General features: G+C 37.0%; 1 protein-coding gene across 1 annotated transcript in view; it reads left to right on the forward strand.

Annotated features, from left to right (window-relative positions):
- Nucleotides 1-22606, forward strand: part of MYRFL (myelin regulatory factor like) — a 43767-nt gene that overhangs the window by 17446 nt on the left and 3715 nt on the right. The window contains exons 8-22 of the mRNA XM_032207452.1: nucleotides 478-554; nucleotides 1868-1978; nucleotides 2566-2656; nucleotides 6322-6522; nucleotides 6930-7038; nucleotides 7512-7621; nucleotides 11670-11833; nucleotides 12428-12491; nucleotides 13661-13746; nucleotides 14530-14601; nucleotides 14707-14753; nucleotides 14885-15046; nucleotides 19064-19138; nucleotides 21794-21878; nucleotides 22102-22176. Coding sequence (XP_032063343.1) covers nucleotides 478-554; nucleotides 1868-1978; nucleotides 2566-2656; nucleotides 6322-6522; nucleotides 6930-7038; nucleotides 7512-7621; nucleotides 11670-11833; nucleotides 12428-12491; nucleotides 13661-13746; nucleotides 14530-14601; nucleotides 14707-14753; nucleotides 14885-15046; nucleotides 19064-19138; nucleotides 21794-21878; nucleotides 22102-22176 — 1529 coding nt within the window. The remainder of the gene's footprint in view (nucleotides 1-477; nucleotides 555-1867; nucleotides 1979-2565; nucleotides 2657-6321; nucleotides 6523-6929; nucleotides 7039-7511; nucleotides 7622-11669; nucleotides 11834-12427; nucleotides 12492-13660; nucleotides 13747-14529; nucleotides 14602-14706; nucleotides 14754-14884; nucleotides 15047-19063; nucleotides 19139-21793; nucleotides 21879-22101; nucleotides 22177-22606) is intronic.

The raw sequence follows: 22606 nt of genomic DNA on the forward strand, positions 1-22606 counted from the left end.
ACTCTCTGAAACATGAATGCAGAATAAATTAGTGAGTATTATTGTCATGTATTCCTCTGTGCACCAAAGTGCTTCTTGGTACCATTCCAGAAAGGTACCAAAATTTACATTAAAATAACTTACTGCCTTATGTAGGCTTGGTTCTCATGTTAAAAAATGACATTTATGATTTGAAATAGAACAAGCCAATAACAGTCAAGACTCAGAAATTAAATGTTCTTTTGCAAATTATTGTATCATTTTTTCTATTTTCTGTTTCTTTCAAATTATTTGCAAGAATGATTTGGGACTTTAGACTAGCTAGAACAGAGCATTGATCAAGTGTCAGCTGAGTAGGTGTATATTCCCATGTTACTTTCTACTAAATTACATGAGGAATGAGAGAGATTGCACAGTTTACCTGTTCATTTCTATTGCAAGTTTTATATCTGTAAAAATTTAGTATTCTTGTCATTTTGATTTTTTTTTTTTTAATAGGTGGAGTCTCCAAATCAAACTATTGCTATCGAACAGTCTCAGACAGATCGAAGCAAAAAAACTTTCCATCCTGTTAGGTAAGAGTTTTTAGAAATATATTCCATTTTATTTCAATAATAGAGTGGGCTGAACTTTGATGTAGTTCTTTCTTGGAAACTCATAGTATCTCTAAGTCATCTTCTGATCTTTATTCAAATTCTGTTCCCAATGAGTACATAAAATTGCTGTAGTAATATATACCTGGTCTCCCTTCATTAAGGAAAAAAATTCAGCAGCTTTACAAATGCCCATCCCATATATTTGCATTCAGCTAGCAGCGTTGTTGTATGGTACTGGGGCTGGGTGGTGAATGCATTTTCCATCTTAAGAACTGTAAGTAGTGTTCCTGCTCTCATGAGACTACAGGGACATGAGATATATGTGCAGTGCTTTTAACGGGAAGTGGCCCGAATAGAAATATACATGCAACTTCTCCTGGGAACTGTCTGCCATTCTTCTGCATCTTAGTCAGCAGCAGAACCAGTATTTGTTTTTTTCTAAGTGTTTCCTGTTGGAGCTGGCCTGTTCTCTAAAAATAATTGAATAAGCCTTACAGCAGAAAAAGATAAGACATTGTCAAGTTTGACAGGACAGTGTTTGGATAAAGGCTGCAATATACAATCTACAAAAAAATGAACTTTGAGCTTGGACAAAGAGCTAGATTTTCACTTAATTAATTATATCGTAGCATTATTATTCCTTTTACATACTGAAAAGTAGATTCTGGGTGCATGTCAATTGTTTCATGTGTGATGATGGTGGAATTTTCATTTATGGTAGACAAGAAGGTGGTATGTGGACTGTTGTTTTCTCCATGCAAACTGTTTAATCTTATTATTTATTACTTATGAGAGTGGTGCCACTATGTATTTGAGACACATATGTACGTTTTATACTTTCAGACAGACAAATTAAATGCAGATCAAGAAAAAAGGTCAAGAAGTAATTTTTTTTATAATTTTAATATGTTAAGTTCGAATCCAATAGTAAGCAATGTTGCCTTTGGCAAGCAACAAATTCTCATCATATATTGCACATATGGTTTTAGTATGTTCACAACTGTGTACAAACTTACCAAGAAGCAAAGATTCCTACTAATAAGAGCAGCTTCTCATTCCTGGTCTTTTATCGTGTATGTTTATCTCATTGACAAGATCAGTGTGATTTTTATGCACTTTTATAAATCAGTGTTGCTGCATTTTTACTGGGGTACCACTGTTATTTTTTCTTTTTTTTTTTTCATTTCTCATCTTTTTTTAAAACTGTTTTAATGATCTTGAGGAAATCTGGGTAGATCCAGGTAGATCTCTAAATAGTTATTTCCTTGATCTTGTTTTCTTTCCTGTTTTAGAGTTGATCTGCCAGGGGACCAGATAACTAAAGTAACATTGGGAAGGTTGCATTTCAGTGAAACAACAGCAAATAACATGAGAAAAAAGGGGAAGCCTAATCCTGACCAAAGGTATTGTTGGCCTGTGTGTGGGAAGTGGAAAAAAGAACATCTACTTTAGAGTGGAGCTGAAGTGTGTTAAAAATCTCAGTGTTGCCAAATAGTGTGATTTATTTGTTTCAAATTCTGTGATACTTCATATCTGCTTAAAGGCCTGTCTTCTAGAGTAACAAAATGATATGAGAACAAACAAATGAAAAAATAAGATATTTTCATCATTAAAGATCATTTCAAGAAATCATAGCCAGAGTGTTGTTGGCTGAGATACCGAGGAAGTCAAAAGATCCCATCCCAAATAACAGTCATTTTCTTCTGGAGAAAGAGGATTATTCATCCTTCAGTCTTCATTACTTAAATTTGTGACTTTTTTTTGGTTGTGACTTGTTTTTTGGTTCATTTTCAGTGATTCAAGTGATTGAAAGAGCATATTACTTGAGAGTGGTACAAACATTTTCTCTTTCATCTTGTAACAAATGTATTTTTTAAAATGTTCTATCTTTTTATGTATCAGCAGTAGCAGTTGTATTTAAAACATCTTATTTTCTTCTGTAACAAGGCATCATTTAATTTTTTTCTTCATTAAATCAATTTCAAATTAGATACTTCATGCTGGTGGTTGGACTGTATGCTGTCTCTCAGGATCAGTTCTACTTGCTGTCTGCAAATGTCTCTGAAAAGATCATTGTAAGGGTAGGTAGAAATTTATATTACTTTCATGTTTACTGTTTTAATACCCACAGGAGACTATCAGGAGTGATTCTCCAATGTAAAAAGAATTACCATTAAATAAGAAATATGGATAAAAAACACAAACAATTGCATATGTTATGAATAGATTGCTATCTTATAATTAACAGGATTTTAAAACATTAAAAGTGGGCTACAGAAGACTTTAAAAAGAAAGCTTGTTGTGAATACAGAATACATTGATTTTTCCAGATTGTTTTTCCTTTGAGGTTAAAGAGTTGCCTGTACTTGCTAGGAATTTGGTAAATGCTTTCATTGGCTAAATGCTTCATTTTCAAGGGACAATGAGAGTTAAAAAAAAAAAAAAAAGTGCAAGCAAAGAAGTAGCTCTGGGAAGATGAAGACTTATGACTGGCACTTTCCAGTGTGTCTGAGCTCTTAACTTGGTGGTTGTAATATATGTTTCAAAACAATACATGTAAGAATTTGTCTCTCATCCTTATAACCTTTACGTGGATAAGAGGTTTGAAAAATAAAGCTCTCCTTTTAATATTCAGCCTTAACCCAAAGTTAGAGCTAGACTTGGAAGAGACAAAAAACCCAGTGCTGTAATGTAATGGGAGCTATGGAGGGGCCGTGCAAGGAAGGAGAGTGCTGCAGAAAGTCTTCAGTCCCAGCAAAGTTTTGTTTGGGCTTAAGCTAAATGCTGTGCAGGAACATAGCTCCTCCCTACAGTTTGGGTTAGGGTTCCAGATGGGTTTTAAAGGGAGAGGTAAAGTGGAAAGATGAAACATCAGTGGGGCTAGAAAGGGATTCCAGCTGAACATGAGAGCTGCTCGGAGCTTACAGGTGGGCTTTCTTTTGTGTGAGCCAAAGACAGTCTGTGTTGTACCTGGGCACTATCTAGAGAAAGGGTTAGGGTCTGAAAAGTGAGAAAGTGCAGAGCTCCAGTGTGAGCTGGTTGGAGAAGGCCCTGCAAAGGGAAGGTTAGGGCTGCCAAAACATTTTTATTCTGGCCTCTTTTTCATGAGAATCATACATGGGAATCTGGGCAACTCCAGAAGACTTAGAAAGATTTTAGAAATTTACATTTTTACTTAAATTTTTAATGTTAGATTCTTTTAAAATTTCAATGAATAACGTTTATTTCAAATAATAATTTGAACAATGTGAGAGCACAGTTTTTGAACAGGAATCCAATGAATGGGACTTTGCAAACCTGCCCATTATTCCAGCCAAAGAAAAATAAGAAAAGCAGAAGGAACAACACTGGCTGTGATTTGAAGTAGTGAAAATGTCAGCAGGAAAGCTGGAGGAAAAAAAAAAAAAAGGCAGTTTTCCAGATGTCTGAAAGGGTTTTAGTGGATGGCAGGGTAACCTGAGCCAGCCACTGGTTCCTTTAAAGTGGCAAAGCTGTGCAAATGCACTGCAAGAGAAAGGAGCTCCTGTGCTGGCTCTTTACGTACTGAAGTATAACATAACAAAACTACCAGCTGACCAGTGGTTATCAGGCATATCAGATCATGCTCTAATTGTGGCAAAGAGTGATAAGAGCACAACATCATGCACTACAGATGTCAAAGCCTTGTGAAAACCCGAGAACCCGAGACTCTTTCAAATGACTATGAACTTTTTGTCACAATTGTACTCTGCTCAGGCTGAAATTTAAAAGCCTGAATTCAAAGTAATAAATAAATAAATAAATAAATAAATTGACTAAATTAATTATTGAAAACAAATGCCTTTTCTAATTATACACACTCCTTTGTTTTTTGGTATTCTTTGAAAGACTCTGGTTCTCTGATATGGAATTTCTAATGTGAATTAATTGTAAACATTATAGAGGATTTTAGAGACTGTGAATACATTTATTCTGGGGTCCCTCAATGAAAATGACATTTGGTAAACCAGAGAGTCATCATTATTCATTTGTCCAGATGGTGACCTCTCCAGGAACTGCTATTTATAGACTTTGCAGGTCTCTGGAATCTAGCAAACAGGTTTTGAATGTATCTTACACTGTAGTATCTCAGTTGCCAAAAGCAAAACTCATTTGGTAACTGTAACTTGCAGGAATTGCTGTTAGAAGGTGCATTTGTTCCTGCCTATTTCATTATGCATTGTTTTCTACCAGTTCAAAACCACAAATAATTGAAAAAAACCTTCATTATTTAATTTTGGTTTTGAGGCATATCAGTAATACTTAAGCTGTTTAGAATGTCAAAAGACTTTTGTTTCAGTGACTTCATTTTTGCACGTGTGTTTTATGGTGAAAATGCTCGCAACAAGGTAAGTATTTCCTGGGCTATGGTTTGAGGTACATTTCATTTGGGGGCAGCACAGAATAAACCATGTTTGACTCATGTTTGTTCCTATCAGACTTCTTGCTCTTGTTACCACACTCCTCCTCAGTCATGCTGGTAGAACCGTTTTTCTGGGGTACTGCAATTAACCAGAAAGGTTAAAAACTGAAAAGTTTTTAACTTGTGTTAAAAACAAGTCTAATTTTTTTGCTTGGCTGATTTTAAGTCAGGCTGGTTCCTCCATCCTAGTCTATGTCAGGGCATCAACTGAGGGCTGGCAGGTGGAGATGAATGATGGGGAGTGGGCTGCCTACACTGGTCCTGCTGCCAAAAGAAATGTGCATCAAGCTGTAACCCTGGGCAGATTTTGGATTCCTTTCTGCCCCTGTGCCACAGTTCTCTGTTCTCTCAGTAGTGCTGAGGTGATTGTCTGTGTGGCGTTGCTGCAAAATGACTGCAGTAGATAGAACAGGCCTGAAACGAAAATCTCAGCCCTACAAAGCCCTATTCTTCCATGGTTGTGGCTTCCCAGCAAATGTTTTGATGCTTGTGAAAAGGCAACAGGTAGGGGCAGTGGTCTCACTACCTCTTCCTATCTCCCTTCCTGCTCCTAGTTTTAATATATCTGTTGTGGAGCAAGGCTCCACTGCAGTGTAAACAGGAACAAAATGATCCCTTTCCACAAATGGTTTACAAATAAATTGGCAATTTACCATTTAGGTAATGTAGTTGGGCTTCTTTTTTCCACTTATTTGTTTTCAAGGGTTATTTCTAGAAACCTTCTATACATGACATTTATGGTTTGGAGCATCTATTTATGAGAACAGGACCTGTGAATTTAAACAAGATCATCTCTGATCCTCTCATCTGTTCAGTACAGGATTTCGGTACATGTTGGAAAAGTTTATGAAACAGCATGTAAAAGAATAAAACAAGTATGGCCAAAGCATGTAAGATTACATAAATATGTAAATATATATTTTTGAACCACATGTGCTTAATCTCTGGATAGTTTTCTCTTTTCTAATTTCCAGCCTCAGCTCAAAGTTGCTGAAAAATTGAGGAAGGCTATATGGCATGAAGTCAAAGTTAAACTTTGAAAATCTTTGAACATTGATAATTTATCTTACTGTGATAATAAAATAGAATCCAGGGGAAAGACCAATGAGGCCAGTGCTTTATGAGCAGAAACAGTTACTTAGGATTGACTCCACTCTGTTTTTTTGTTAGTGTTTTAAAAAAAGCTCACAAATACAATTTAAATATTTAATATTTGTTATCTCATTTTCCCTGAATTGCTAATGGAATAAAGCAATAGTATATCTATGCTATGCTATCTTTAAATATATATATTTTTTCTCCCAGGCATCTAACCCAGGGCAGTTTGAGAATGACAGTGATGTACTGTGGCAGCGAGGACACGTTCCAGAGACGGTAGTCTATCACGGTCGAGTAGGAATTAACACAGATGCACCAGACGAAGCACTGGTTGTCTGCGGAAATGCAAAAGTTATGGGCAGAGTCATGCATCCATCTGACAGCCGAGCAAAAGAGAATATCCGGGAGGTGAGGGCCATGGAGTATTTAGGGCATTTATGTTTGCAACACAGCACGTGTATGGATCATTGTTCTGACATGTGAAGCCGTGTCTTTATCTTGGGTGAGCTAAAATTCTGGCCTAAGGAAATGTGGCATAGCAGAGTGCTCTGTACAGCCATGGCCTGTGGCCTTTGGAAGAGGCTGACCACAGAAGCTGAGGGTAAATGTAAATGGGAGTTGTTGGGCTGAAGGGTAACTGGCAATGCAAATACAAACAGCACTCTGCTCATGGGGAGTGGGAAGATTGCTTGTATTGTTTGATGCAAAGATCAGCCAAATGGCCATATTAGGCTTGTTGCTATGTCAGTGAAGTCCTAGATGCCACAACCATTCTTAATGTCTCAACACGTGAATCTTGGTATTTGCCCAACTAGGTTGATACGAATGAGCAGTTGAAAAGAATAACACAAATGAGGCTGGTGGAGTACGACTACAAGCCTGAATTTGCATCTGTTATGGGAATAAAAAATACCCATGAAACAGGTATTCAGTCAGTTCTGTTCCCATTTTTTGTTTACTTTTGCTGTTGTTCATTGTGCCCTAGTGACTTTTAACACCCTGCTATTTCATCTTCATTTCTAGTATACTTCAATTGCTTATTTTGCTGTGTTTGTCTTGCTAGTTGAAGGTGCCAAAATAAGATATTTCTGGTATATTTCCAAAATATTTCAATTATCAAAGGTAGAAGATGATTTTTCAAGGTTTAATGAGAATGAAGTACATGATCAGAAACAATTTTGTTCTTATGGAAGAGAAATGGGAAGGAAACTTTCAAGGTTTCTGTTTGTTTTCTGTAGAGTAGAAAAAAAAAAAGTGAAATCCTGGATTTTCCTATCACAGAGAAATTCTAGAACATATTTGGCCCTACCTGCACCTTTTTGGGGTTGAGAACTCAACAATGGTCAATGGTACATCACTACCTTTCCTGACTTTTGTTTCTGCTATCTTGTGAACAGGAATAATAGCCCAGGAAGTGAAGGAGCTTTTACCTGAGGCTGTGAGAGAAGCTGGAGATGTTGCTTGCAATGATGGAGAAAAAATAGAAAACTTCCTCATGGTTGACAAGGTATGGCCTTGAGAGGGAAAGTGGAATGTGTGTTTAGATGTTTCCTTTTGTGTGTGGAGCTATAAACACATGCTGTGCTTTATACAAAGATGTAGGCCTGCATGTGGTATTTACAAAAGTAGCCTTTGGCAAATCATTGAGGACAACTGAACCATCAGGTGTTAGTAAATGGCTGAATCTTTCAAAGACAGAAAGTATTTACATTGAAATCTTACAATCATTACGGTTGGAGAAGACCTTCAAGATCGTCTGGTCAAATGACCATAGAACAACAGACAAAAGGCAAAAAACTTCAAATTTACTTAATAAAGTTGGATAGTGATTTCATAACACTGGGCCAACAAGTGATGCCAAAACATCCAAAACATTCTTTTAATTTCAGTGTTGAAGTTAATTAAATGCACCAGAAATGAGTTAAGCAATTATAACATTCCATTTGTTAAATAAAAATGTCCTTATTCTAAACCTCTGTGTAATCACTTCACACCAAAGGCAAATGTTAATTGTGTGTGCTCTGTGGGATTTTTTTTTTTTTTTTTGGCTATCTGAAATATTTATTATAACTTCAAAGTTATAGTACTGTAACATGTTTATGGTGCACAGAGTAATTGCCATGCTAATAGGTTGGAATCAGTGCCTTAGTCCATTGTCCTATGCTCTCTTTCCCTACTTTTCCTGTAGAAACAGGACTGTAAGGGGCTGTCAGTCAGAGTCCAGTCACACGTGACCGCTGACATCGCTTGTCCAGAACATTGCTCAGAGTCGCCCCTCTGTTTTGCGCTGGTTCACTGCAGGTCAGGGCCCACTTCCCAGCCTTATACCACTGACAGCTGATAATGGAAAGAGGGAGGTTTTCCAGATGGGTGACCTGTCTTGCTTGGATGATGTCACAAACAAGATTCTTTATTCATTATAATCATTCATTTTCTCATTATTCTGTAGAAAACACAAGTTTACACCTACAAGCGTCAAGAACATATTTATCAAAATGTACTCCATACAAAGGTCTCATGAATTAAACACCTTAAATAAAGCTGTGGAAAGAGCATTTTCATGAATATCTCAGCATTCATGTTACCCATGTGAATAATTTCAGTTTTCAGATGGCTTTCAGGAAAATAGTAGTTTGATGACAGTGACAGAAAACTTACTCTGTATCCTGCTTGTTGTAGCTTATAGCTCTCACTGCTTCCCTGTGGGTGTGCTGGAAGTGGTAGTAGGGTCTTTTTGTTGTCAGTCAGTGTGTGAATACGGGTCAGGGGAGGCATGGAGAACAGCCAAGAAAAGTCAGACCATTGCCTAGCCCACTCTTTCTCCTCTCTTTAGGGGTCCAGACTGTTTTTCATCCTTCAGTTCCATCTGCTACTTAAAGGACATTCTACTTTCATGCCGACTAAGCATGACAAGGTTTACCTCCTGCAAGATGAACAAATGGGCTTTGTCTGCTTGAACAGAGGATAGGGGCTTTCTGGAGACAGTGTTGAAAAAGAGACATAGAAAATTTGCTCTATTTGGTCGGAGTTCCAGCTGATTTTTAGATTGTTATAGAAGAGCACTGGTGTTAGATACTAACATTAGGTTTATTTTGCCTTTTAGCCCTTCGTTTTACATTGTGTAAGAGCTGCAACATTGTTTGCATTTTTTGAGTCCTAGAAAATTGCTTTGGGATAGTCAGTTTTGTTGTTGTTGTTTGTTTTTGTTTTCCTGACAAAACGTTTAGGTTGGACAATTGAGCTTTTGATTTAATGGGAAAATAAGCTGCAAAACGTATCTGATAGAAATCTTTCTCTCTCTCTTTTTTTTTTTTTTTTTTTTTTTTTTTTTTTCTGAAGTGTCACACAACACACTGTTTGTAACAGTGCCTCATAGCTCTGCCGTTTGGGCCTGTCATGTTGCCTTTCTCCTCTGTAGCTTGGCATTAGGCAGTGCCTACCAGAATTTGACCCAGTGATGTGACCTAGCCTACTGATAGAAACAGAGAAAGCCTCCTGCACCCTGCAGGGTGTCATTCTGCTATGGATGTGGCCCAAGCAGGAATGAGTTGTTACAGTGATGGCGTATTTACTACGTAGCTTTTCCTTGTCTACTTGGCTAGGTGGGATCACTTCACACTTTGCTCCTGGGTTAATAAGGTTAGGTAAATTACTGCAGTGCTATCGTGCTTTCTGCTCTTGTTCCTAACACCTGTTGCAGAGCATGTGAATATCAATTCTGTGACATTGGTGAGGGGGACAGGGACAGGAGAGAGATCTGTGTCTAACACGTCAAGGTGTATATTGAATTCAGAGCTTTGGGACAACTGATATCTTGGGTGGAATATCTGCTCCAAATACCTTGAGCTCTCATCATCAGAATAGCTCAGTCCCTAAAGTAATAAAATGATACGTGGATGACAGTGCTTTATATCTTTGCCTTCAGTCAGGCAGGTGATAAGGCCTTGAACTATTTTATCTTGCATTCCAACTTTAGTTCAAGATAAGCATGATATTGGCTGGTGTGGTTGTGTCTCTTTGTCTGTTACCTGTGTGGTGCTGTTAAACTCAGTAAAACTAATTAATTTCATTAGAAGTTTGAACCAGGCTCTGCTATATTCTAGGGAAATATATTATCTGGGTGAAAATTTGCTATTTTGGGACAAGAATCTTTCTTCTCAGCCACACAGTGCTGAGTAGTTTGTCATCAATGAGGCAGTACAACTCTAATCAGTCCTTTTTTTTTTTTCCCCAAAGAAAGTATTCCTTCATTTGTCCAGGTGAGCCATTTTCTCATTTACCTGAAGTCACCTAGAAGAGATTCGCACATGATTTGACAAGAATGGAAAGGGTGGCTGCTACATACCACTGATATGAGGATGAGTGACCATATAACTGATTTCATGGTTCTAGGCACACGTGGTTATTTTGAAGTCACTCCTTAGTAAACAGGACATTGATCTTCTGGTGGTAGAGAAGTTTGCAACCTACCACCAGTGCATGTGCTCTGGTTCTCTTTATACAAAGTGCTGTCCGTTTTTGTGGAAGGTAGTCACCTTTAAAAGAAAGGCATGTGTGGTATTTACAAGGAGAATGGCAAAACTGCTTTTGTTGTAGTTCTCTATGGTTTGAATAGGCTGGGCTGTTCAGCAACATTAAATGCCAGTAACAGCTTCATGCAAGGTAGCATCCAATAGCTGAAGTGTGTTTTTTGTTAGTATGATGAGAAAGCTGTTCTTCCAAGCACAGCAATGAAAGCATGCTGTTACCATGTTCCTGCAGTGGGTCAGTAACTATTTTTGGCTCAGAAATGGGTAAAATCCTTATTACCTGGACGGATGTACCGAGGACTTCTCCAGCAGCAGGTTGATATCTATATGATAATCAGAGGGTAGAACAGAAGGTTTTTCCGTGTGCTGAGCAAAATATTCTCATAGAGAAACTGGATTGTGTCTGAACTGTGTTCATTGCAGAGCCAATCACACAGTATTAGGACTTAAGAGAGTCCTTTAAGGTACTAGAGAGGCTGAAGCATCTGGCCATCACAGCTTGACTTTCTGGTTTGGATCTTTCCCTGTCTCACTGATTCCTATATAGCTCAAGTTATGTGTGGGACATAGATAGCAATTCTGGCTTGTTTCAGCCAGGTTAGTCTATCCTGTAGGTAAATAGTTGAAGATACATTTTGATAGGGGGTTTTGAAATCAACGTAACAACTGCAACACTACAAATCAAATAGTAGATGCTTGCTGTGACATCTTTAATGTTCAAAATTCAGCACAGTATAAGTTCAAAATGCAGTTTAAATTCTTGGTCTACAAAGCCCTTTAGCTTGTTCATTTCTTTTTCTGCAAATCCTCGTTTTCAATTTACTGCAAATTGAACACAAGCAATTTTACAATCTAGCCAAGGGATTTTATAGCCAAAGTGACCTCCCATTTACTTTGAGTTAACTTGTGTTAGCATTTTAAATATTCAGCGTGTCCTTCCATAGGTGAATTCTGTACGCATTACTGCTTGTTGCATCTGATTGATTAATGTACTGTATCTGCTTCTGTCATTGTTTTCCTTCTCAGGATCAGATCTTTATGGAGAATGTAGGTGCGGTAAAACAGCTTTGCAAACTAACCAACAACCTTGAAGTCAGAATAGAAGAACTGGAACAGTGGAATAGAAAACTGGCCAGGCTGAAAGGGATAAGCAGTGTAAAGTCCACAATCAGCGGAGGGAGCACAGTCAGGTATCTCTGCCTGGAACGTTCTCTGATAGTTGTCACAGAAATTAATGAAATGGTGTCTGTGGTAGAAATGAAAACTGATTTTGCTTGACAATTGAGTTCAGTTCATTTCCAGCATTAAAATTGTGCAAAAAATGCAAAATGCTTATTTTTTTTTAAGTCACTGACAACAGTAACATGTGAAATGGCTGTTAAATTGAAGTCATTTCTGTAGTTACTTCAGTTTCATAAATCAAGTCTAGATTATGTCCAGTTACAGCCCTGCAGCCTGGAAATTAATGCTAAGAGAAAACTGCAGAGCTTCTTTGGCAATAAAGAATCTTCATTAGTACTTCAGTGGAAGTGATGGGCATTTCCTATTTCTAAACCATTTCCCAAGCTTTCTTTGAAATGAAATGTAGCATGTAATAGCATTGACCTGAATGAGTTAACTGGAGGCCTTTGTTCTTGAAAATGAATCTGATAACTCTTTTGTCTTTCTCTTTTTAAATGGTACAGTTGCAAAAGCAAATTACGTTAACACCCTATTGAAAAATCTCTTTTTCATTTATTACTTACTGAAGCATTTGAATGTCAGGGAGATCTTCTCTCTTACAGCAGGTGTAGTCGAGCCACCAGTCTTTTGCCATCAAGAAAATCAGCCCAGCTAAAATCCAGCAAGGTGAGTGAAACTAAATATGTGAAATATGCTTATGAGAGAGTTTTTGTAAGTGTTGAAATATAGGTGAAAATTTTCATGCTTCCAGAAATATAAAAAAAATCCCTTAGGTAGAATTAGTTAGTATCATACTAGAAGCTTAAAAGTTCCCTGAACTGAAATAGAAAATATGTATGAGACACTTCTACTTTCTCTCTATACATTGTGTGTATGGGGCAGATCCATACCATGTAATGGTGTGCTGAGGAGGCCATCAGGAGGGAATTGTTGAGCCAGTTACTTTGCTCATGTGGTGCAGTGCAGCCTTACATGGAAATGTAAGTTTGGGAGTTCAGTTCGGAAATACACACAGTAGTAATTCTTCCTCAGCTTAGTTTCTTGGTGGAGTCTTTCTCTGTGGTTTGCTGTTTGCATCTTCCCTTTTGTATTGGTTGATACTGTCTTTTAGGTGGTTAAGACATGAATAGGATGTCCTTGTTATTCCTGGATGAATACCTCTTGCCCATATTCTTGTTTAGAAGGAAAAGAACCCTTTTAACAGGGACTGAATGAGTTAGGAATATCTGCTGGCCTTTTTCAGGACAGTCTTCCCAGGTTCTTTAAGGTGATTCAATGCACATTTGCCTACCTTTCTTTTGCCAGTGCAAAGAGCAAGAGAAAATAACAGGTTGAATGTTCTTTGTTCTATAAGGACAATCAAATGCTCCATGATCTAAGATCATTCTGCTTGTTTGAAAAGTGCCTTTCTTCTGTATGAACACCAATACTTGGTTTATTATGGTCTAAACATATACTGAAAGGTGCTCATCTTTCAGATGTGGCCATTGCTTACAGAGTTCTTCATATGATTTTAAAATACTCAAAGAGTATGAAAAAGGAAAGAGAGGAGCTGTTATTTTTATCCATCCTTTCTTCCTGTGTAATATTTGTGTCACCAGACTATCAACAATGTGCAGCACTCTTACAATTTTAGGGAGCCTGCCATTACTTAAGTTTTTCTCTTTGGAAGTTGACCTCTGTATAAAAATGATGTGTATGGTTCCTCCAAAAGAAAAAAGATTAACTTTAAGTCCGACTAGTGGAGTACTTCATAATCTACTAGTCATGCCTTAGGTATATGCCACTTAATTTGACCAAATGTTTGTGTTTTTTTTTTTTTTTTTTTTTTCTAGGTTTGTTTGTCAAAGAGGAAAAAGTCTTGTTCCAGGAATATTTTCCGGGTGACTATAATAGCTTTGGTTGCTATTATGGCACTATGGTAACAACTAATTATCAAAAGTTGCCTTGTTTCTCCTTTCCCTTTTTAAATTATCAGAAAGATGAGTGAGATTTTTTTTTCTTTTTTTTTTTTCCTTTTTTTTTTTTCCCTATCACACTTTCTATTCAAAGGACAAAATGTATTAAAATGAATAGTGAATATGCCTGGTAATATTGCAAAGTTGAAATAGTTTTAGAAAAGTGAGATATACATGTGGCACATGTACAACTAACCCCTGCCTATGTCAAAATCTATGGTGTACCTCAAGTGCACTCAGCAGCTCATACTACACCTGTAAAGCTGGACTCATGATTTTTTATACAATTATTCTGTGCCTAAGTTCAACTTCTGAAGTACAGAGTGATTCTGTTCTGTGAAAAGAAACTGAACTTTTCCCCTTTGTGGTGGGCAGTATTGTCACTCTAAAAGTTTAACTTGTGGCATTAGACTCATAGGAAGGAAACTACGCTTGGGACTTTGAGATTGCCATTTCCATTTCTAGTCCCCAAGCCTGTGGCTCACAGTCTCTCCATGAACTGAATACTTTGAACTGGCATTGTGATTCTATTTGCAATGAAATAATTGATCATATTTTAAGTTGAATTTAGCTGTATGAAAGTACCTCATCTAAATAATATTAAATTCAGTCAGAATTTTTCCCACTAAAGGGGGAGTGATCAGATAATTAACTTTTACATTACTGTATTTGGACAAAGTGTTGTCATTAGTACTATGTAACTTAAGAGATGGATGTAAATCTACAGAATAATTCTCTTTCTACAGTGCTTTGACAATATCGACCCTTTATGTGCTTAGCCTTCATGACAGACATTTTGAAAAACATCCTATTTCCAGGCAAGTATTTGAATTAATATCAATATTAGACTGTGGACCAATCTGTTTTGGTCTACAGCTGTGAAGTCTGTTTCTTAGTAAGTTGTTTTTGCTTTTCTTCATCAGCACTTCCACAAGTTCTGTTGTAATCTTTCCCTCTACCACTACAGCAGGTACTGTATCTCTGCTAGTTTGCATACATGTAGCAAGCTTTCAATTTCTATGCTATTATAAAATGCATAAAATAGATACACAGCACTGGTGAGAATTATGTCTTTTTTTTTTTTTTTTTTTTTTTCTTCAGCATTGCAGGAAAGCACAATTTCTCAGAGCACGCAACCCATCAGCAGGATTCCTGAAGTGAATTTCTGTAACATTTTGCCTTGTGACAAGGTCTATTGTTGTCCAATTTATCAACCAAACTTCAAACACCTAATCTATGAGAAAACTGATGCAGAAGAGAAACGTAAGTTGAAATGTGAATTTCTATTTGTTATTTGAATAAAGACTCTTTGAAGAGTGTGGAGAAAGGAGCAAGCATCTTTTAAGGTAGTTAGCTTTGTAAGATAATGCCTAGTCCACAGCATTTCAGAACTGTTGATATAACTACTCATCACTCCTGTCAGTATGTTTTTGAAAAATCTGGCCTGGTTACTTCCAGGAGTTCTGGGTCCTAAAATGTTTTGTTAGGTGTCACTGTTCTTGATAGCTATTTATGGTAAATGATTTGATGTGAACCAGAAAGTCACTAATCCCTTTAATTAACCTTTGGTTTCAGTCGGCTAGGAATTGATTGGGCATAGCAGAGGGTGGATGAACATATTTAAAACAAAAACCAAAACACTTAGTAGTGTCACACTGTGGTGATACTGTATCTTTTCTGTGGGCAGAGACAGAAATTCAGCTACTGGAAGACATAAAGCTTAGTTATAACTGCTCATTCAGGCAGGGCTTTTGAGTAGAGAAATGTTATTTGAAAGCAGAGCTCTATGGAACAAATTACTTTAATGAATTCTCTTTCAGATATTGTCTGCAATATGATGCGTGTGTAATATATGAGTAGGTGTATTGTTTACAATTTTTATAACATTTATAAGAAAGAGTTTATACATGAGGGTACATACAAGTTTTTGCAGTCAGTATTCCTCAATTCTAGACCTTAATACTGTTGATGTCTAGAAGCAAGTGCTAGTGTTACTAAATCCAACATTCATACTCTTCCTTTCTTGTCCTTGAGAACAATTCTTGCATCAACCACAGTTGACAAGTAAAGGTGAAATTGGGGATGGACACAGTTCAGCCTCTGAAGTACGAATTTCTACAAGGGCAGGCATTGCCAATTGCTGTGAAACTCTTGTCACATGAACTGGTTCAGTGGGGTTCACTCACTGGCTGTTCTTTATACTGCAAAGTGCTGTTGTCTGCGGACAGGCTGCATGTTAGTGGTCCTTGTGATTCGTGTGATTAATGCTGCAGTAAGCCCCGTGGCAGATAGAGCTCAGTACAGTGCTTTCAGGAGGTCATATATCTAAGTGATTTGTATTGGTCTGAAACCTGAAAGAGTGTTGATTAATTAAAAAGACGTTAATCTCATTTACAAATGAGGGAACTGTAGACAGCTGAAAATGAAATATGAAAACATTCTATCCCCAGCTGGCTGCTTTTGATATTAGGTGGAAAGAGAAGATAAGGACAAACACAAAGCATTACATTCCCAAGGTCTTATGCTCCAAATAGCATTAAGTGTGGATCCAAGAGTGAAAAATCAACACAGTACACAAGCTACTGAAAGATTTCAGATCTGCACAAGTTTAATGAAGCTGAGTGTGTCCCCAGACAGAAGGTAACAATGTCAATACAAAATCCAAACAAAAGGAAAGCCAACAAGCTGCTTAATGTAGCTGTAGCCAAGGTAAATGAAAAGGAAAATGTTTTTGAAAGAAAAAGCTGAACACTAAGTATGGGGAATAATCAAGACAAAAAGCGGGCATTTTAGGATCAGCTGATTAGTCTGATTCATGGAAAGCTAAAACTGTTTGAATTACATGCTAATTTATGAGTGCATTTTTGACAGACCGTCTATTGTTCTGCCATACTGGTGCAGGTGCAGACCACTACTGAGTGCACCTGTTGTAGATCCTTTGCATCTCAAATTTGTTGAGGAAAAGACCGTTATCATAGAATCATTAAGGTTGGAAAAGACCTTCAAGATAATGTGGTCCAACCATCACCCTACCAGGAGTGTTCGAGAAGAAACAAAAGCATTCATTAGGAAGACAAATTTTATTAAGCAAAAATTCAGCACATTTTTATGTAGTCTATCTTAATATAGCTGTTTTTCTTCATGCTCTATTTGTCATAAGAACTGGAATTTCTGAAGGATTTAGAGTTTTTAACTCCTATTGACTTCAGTGGAAATGAAGAGTGTGAATATCTTTCAGCATCTGGGCCTTGCATTGGCTTATGGGACAATGAAAATAGCAATACTGTGAAGAGTACAGAAACAAGGAAAAATAAATTTCTATACTGGTTACTGATTCAGTTTAAACAGACGAAATCTTAGTGAAGTGAATCTGTCTTTGTTCTAGTTTTTGTACAAATTTCTGATACCCATTTAACACTGTTCTTCCATCATCTGCTAAACCAAGAATCATAGTATTAAATGTTTAGTAAATTAAAATATGTAGTAAGTATACTTGCAAACACTTGCATAGCTGAAGCATTTCATCTACAGGAAGAACACCATTCTTTCACTGAACAATCTTATGCCTTTACAATTGGATATAGGTTTTCCTACAGAATGGTTCTCTGTTAATGAAAATGCAAAATGTCAGGGAACAGTCAGTGCACTGTTATCACATCCAGACTATTATAAGAAAAAGAAAAAAAAGAAAAAAGAAAAAGGAAAAAGGAAGAGACGGAAAGGAAGATGTGACAACTACTTTGTAAATTAAAAGGAAGAATGAGGGAGTGAATAAGCTGTTCTGAGATCTGTCCCAGGACCTGCTGTGGATTTATAACTGATTGCCATGTGTCCAGAAGCCATTTTTCTGGGTGTGTGACTGCAGATCACAGTGTGAAGAAATGGGACAATAGTTGGCTGCTAAATGTAACAGTTACCATCTAAGCTGATAGGACTGCAAGATCTGTATGATGAGCAAGTAAAATGGATGCAAGGAATAACCAGCAGTAGTATCACTAATTTATAACAAAACTCAAAACTGATGGAAATCTACATTTATTTATTCATTATTATTTTTTAAAATTTTGTATTACTTCACTTCTAGGTACTCAGATTCCAGTTGTTAATTAATGTTGTTCCATGCTCTAAGTTACCTACTAGCATGAGAAAAGGCTGGATTTTCTTATTTCCCAATACCGAAATAAAAGGAAAGCCAATATCTCTAAGGATCAATGTCAGCCTAGCTGTCTTATTTCAGTATCAGTGGAATGATACATTTTGATCCTTACTTTTGGAAAATATTTTTTTATATAATGAAATAGTGAATTCTGTTCTAAACAGTTGGTTTGAAATCAGAATGTTTGCTTTGGAAAACACAGGAATGGAGTTCTTCAGTATTCTGTAAATACACAGTCCCATTTTTTCCCCAAATAAAATGGTGTTTGATGAAGCAAGTTAGTTTAGGCAAAATAAACATTTCTTGGTGCTAGTTTATTAGTAACATTCCTCTGGACAGGTTCTTGGCTGTCAATTAACATAAAAGCACAAGATGAGCCTTAAACCATTTCCTGTGAGATTGAAGGGCCTTTTGCTTTCCCCAGGTTGTACTGTGCGATGTTTATTAAAAAGATACTCTAAAGTTCACTTTTCTAGACAAGTGCTGAGAAAATTAATAGAGTAAAAAATCCATCAACTTATATTTGACAGCCTAGTTCCGTGTTAGAAATTACAGAGATGGCACAGTGAATGTGGTGATTATGTTGTTAGATTTCTGCATTAGTTTCTTTAGTTTGGTGACTCATCCCTCTGTGCCTGAAGCACCGTGTCTTGGGTCAGTCCTCAGTGTCTTACATCTCAAATTCAAAAAGCTAAGCTATTCCTCCGGCCTGTGTGTGCATGGCAGATGCCTACTTATTCATTTTCTGACTAATAAGACAGAGTGGCTTTATGACCAGAGTTGTGCTGAAGTGCCTGGCTGGATCTTGACTTTCACCCCGCCTTTCTATTATAACAAGAGGTGATATTCTGTGTGGGGCATGAAATCTTTTCTAGTAGGCTATTTTTTTGAAATGTTTTAGATATCCTGTAAAATTTCAGAATCTTGTTTCTTGTTATCTACAGGTATCATTTGTCTGTAGTCTTCTGAATAGAGGTGGTTTGCATTTTAAACGTTTCTCTTGTTGGTTATGCATACCTTTATCCAAGAGATAATTAACATATCTTATGGACTTGTATTCATATTTTGCTGTTACAACTGTGCAAGGCTAACTTGGAGACTTTTGGATATACCTTCTCTCATAGGAAACAAAAGTAACAAGTTACCTGGAAGAAAGCCAGACAAAATAGCTGATGGAAGACCTAATCTTGGAAACGACTGTAAGTCCCATATTATTTTTTTAACTGTTGAAATGTATAATTGTGTAACTTTGAAAGGCTGCCTTTAGACTTGCAATTCTGTTACTGGAATTTAGAGAAGTTTAAATTATAACTGGTCATTATAGGATATTAGAATTTAGGACTCTACTAAATACCTGAGGTTCACTGTAATTTTCTTGTCATTCCAATTTATTCTTATATGTTTGTTAGATTTTTGTAGACATTCTGGCTGCCCTCTCTCATGAGTTCTTAAACATGGCTTCAGATGCAATAAAACAACAAATGTAATTTTTCTTCATGAGCTAAAACTATGCAAGGTGCTCAATACTGCTCTTATACAGTAAAATGCTTAAGCATATGAGCATGGCATTTGTGTGCAGGAGATGCATGTTAAGAGGGTAAAGGAAGTGCTTGGGGTTTGGCCCAGTTGACCTAGTGTCTTCTAGGTCAACATCAGCTGCTGAAGGGGGACATCTCTGCCTTAGGATCCTGACACTACCTGTGTTAGTGGAGATGAAAGAAGGTTCTTTGAGATGTGGCTCGACTTTGACTTCAGGCTCCCCTTTTGTTGACTGTGCATTGCCATTATGAACTGAAAAAACTTTTTTTTTCTTTTTTTCTTTTTTTTTTCCTCCTTTTTCCTTTTTTCTTTTTTATTTTTTTCCTTTTTTTTCCTTTTTTTTCTTTTTTTTTTCCTTTTTCATTTTTCCTTTTTTTTTTCTTTTTCTTTTTTCTTTTTTCTTTTTTCTTTTTTCTTTTTTCTTTTTTCTTTTTTCTTTTTTCTTTTTTCTTTTTTCTTTTTTCTTTTTCCTCCTTTCCTTTTCCTTTTTCCTTTTTCCCTTTTTTCTGTGAAGATGGGTTGCTGCTGATTACGTATCTTCTCAGGGCATGTTCTGGCATTCATTCTGTATGAACAGAACTATACCTAATCTTTAATATTTTTGCGGATGCCCTGGTCTTTTTTCTGTTTGTTTAAAAAGGTTTGATTAAAGATTAGGCAATACATGATAAAACATCCATAAACAGCCATGCACGTAAAGCGTGTTGTTACCTAGGGCCATGTGAGGAACAGAACACAGGTTCTGCTTGTTGCCTGGGTATGCCGCCAGTGGGATGATCTTGGAACAATCATTCCTCTTCTGATTATTTTACAGTGGATACACACCTCAGAGTGGGACCTTTGCAGCATTGCTATGATGCATGTTTTAATGAGATGCTGTGTCACAGGGAAATGTTCTTCTGTGCTAGTTCCTTGAGATGAACGTGCTCAATTTCCATCTGTTAATGAAGTGTACGTGTGGAGATTTGCATGGTGAAAGCTGAGTACATACTATCACACAGGTGTTTATAATCAGAGCTCAGGTTAGCTGATAATCAAGTTCCTCTGCAGAACAGGGAACTGTTTTTGTAGAACAGAGGAACAAAACCACAAAAACAGCATTCCCAGTCCAGTGTAGACAGCAGGCTTAGGCCTGCTGAACATGTCCTCCATGTCCTTTCTGCACCACTTTGCCAGATTTGAAGTATCAGCACCTTGATACTTGAGGAAAAAGCTGGAGTCTGGCTAAAGCCTAGGCCCACTCAGAGGATTAAACCAGTTCACCCCCTTCTGTTTTTGGACCTTCACAATTCAGACTGAAGAGACCCAACACAGGGGTCTGAGATGTTGCCTAATTATGCACCTACACTGATCAGATGCTGTAGGTGTATCCAGAGGAAATAAGCTTTGCAGGATGCAGGGTAGCGCAGTGACTCCTAGGACACCTGTGAAAGCAGAAGCTGTGCAGCTCTGCTTGCACACTGGTTTTTGCCACCTAGCTCTCCACAGAGCTCACCTGCCTCAGGGAAGAGCCGTGTCATTGTGGCTATTCTCTTCTGCTCACCATAACTAGGCACCTTAGAGAATACCTGCACGGCACAGAGATGCTGGCACAAGGTATCACAGGAAGCAAGGTTCTTCCAGGTTCAGGATGTAAGCTTTAGGAAGTTATCAGTACAGTAGTGCTGTTATCAGCCTGTTAGTGCTGTTTGTAGTCCTTCCTATTGCCACAGTTTACTTAGGATCAAAGTGCATACATATTTTGGTTAGATGAGCCTATTTTGATTCATATTTCATGTTATTCTTACATGTAGAATATTACAGAACTCTAAGAAGTTCTTGAAAATCTTGGAAGTTAATGGCAGATTTTATGAAGAAACTATAATATTCATCAGGGTTAGGTGTTTTTTCTGCACACAAAATAAGAAGCAAGCTCCATTCCATATTATTTCTCTCAGCAAAGATATTGATTTTGAGATTAATAGTTGCTTGCATTCGTGTGGCTTCTAGTACATTAAAATGAATGTTGCCATGTTTGTATGCTACTTGGACTGCCATCAAAACAGCCTTCAACGTTTGCTCAGAAGAAAATATTACAGTATTAGTTGCCCACATATTTGTCTTCACGAATCCAACAAGCATTTTATCTCTCCTGTAACTGCAGAATGAAGGCAATCAACCAAAGGCTTTTTACTGAGAGACAATTTAAACCTGTAGCAACTCCTGTAGTGGCAGGCAAGGGAGTAGCTGCCACTGTATTACCTGCAATTTTATTATGCTCTTATTTAAGATTTCTGAAACAAACAAGAAGAAAACATTATTCTTTATATTTTTAGGGATTGATACAACTATCAGTTCCATACAGATTTTGGAAACACAGCAACGCATTGACAGTCGCTATTGTAAAAACCCACAGTGCAGGTAGGTAAATTGTTTTTATTATGCTTTATTAAACTGGAATAGAATACCATTAATGTGGCATGGCTACCTGGCTGTCTCTTCTCACAGTTGTTTCCTGTCACGTGCATGCATTTTTCCTATCTCTAAATATTTTTTTCTTTTTAAATTTAAATGCAATTTCCATGTTTTCACAGATAAACTATCTATCTTTAAATCCTATGTGCATTAATATCACCTTTTTCAGGTCTGGAAATTACAGCTATCTTATTCCTGTTAACAAGTATACACCCGTGGATGTAGAAATCTCACTGGAAATCAAGTAAGTACAATTAAATATAATATACATTTTCCAAGATAGTGGCTCATTTTTTATTTATTTATTTTAAAATACAAATTATTTGCTGTTTTCTTTTGGGGTTAATCTCTGATAAAAGACAGTGATAACCAGAATAGCTGCCCAGGACTCTGCTTGATGACACTTCATGAATCCTGTCTCTTCAATACAGTGATCTGTGAAGTTATGTATGGCCTTTAGGTCCAGTCTTTTCATTTTGCATATTACCCTTGTAAACATCCTCCTTGTTTGGATAACAGGAAATACAAAGTGCTCCTGAAGTGCCTGCTTATTTTCTACTACAACTGAAAATTTGCCTTTTGAGTGTATGCCATTATAAACTAATAACACAACCCACCCATATAGGGATTAATACATCATACTCAGAGTTTCACTGAAGTAGTTGCTGAATTTA

The sequence above is a fragment of the Aythya fuligula genome, chromosome 1 (assembly GCF_009819795.1).
Source record: "Aythya fuligula isolate bAytFul2 chromosome 1, bAytFul2.pri, whole genome shotgun sequence".
NCBI lineage: Eukaryota > Metazoa > Chordata > Aves > Anseriformes > Anatidae > Aythya > Aythya fuligula.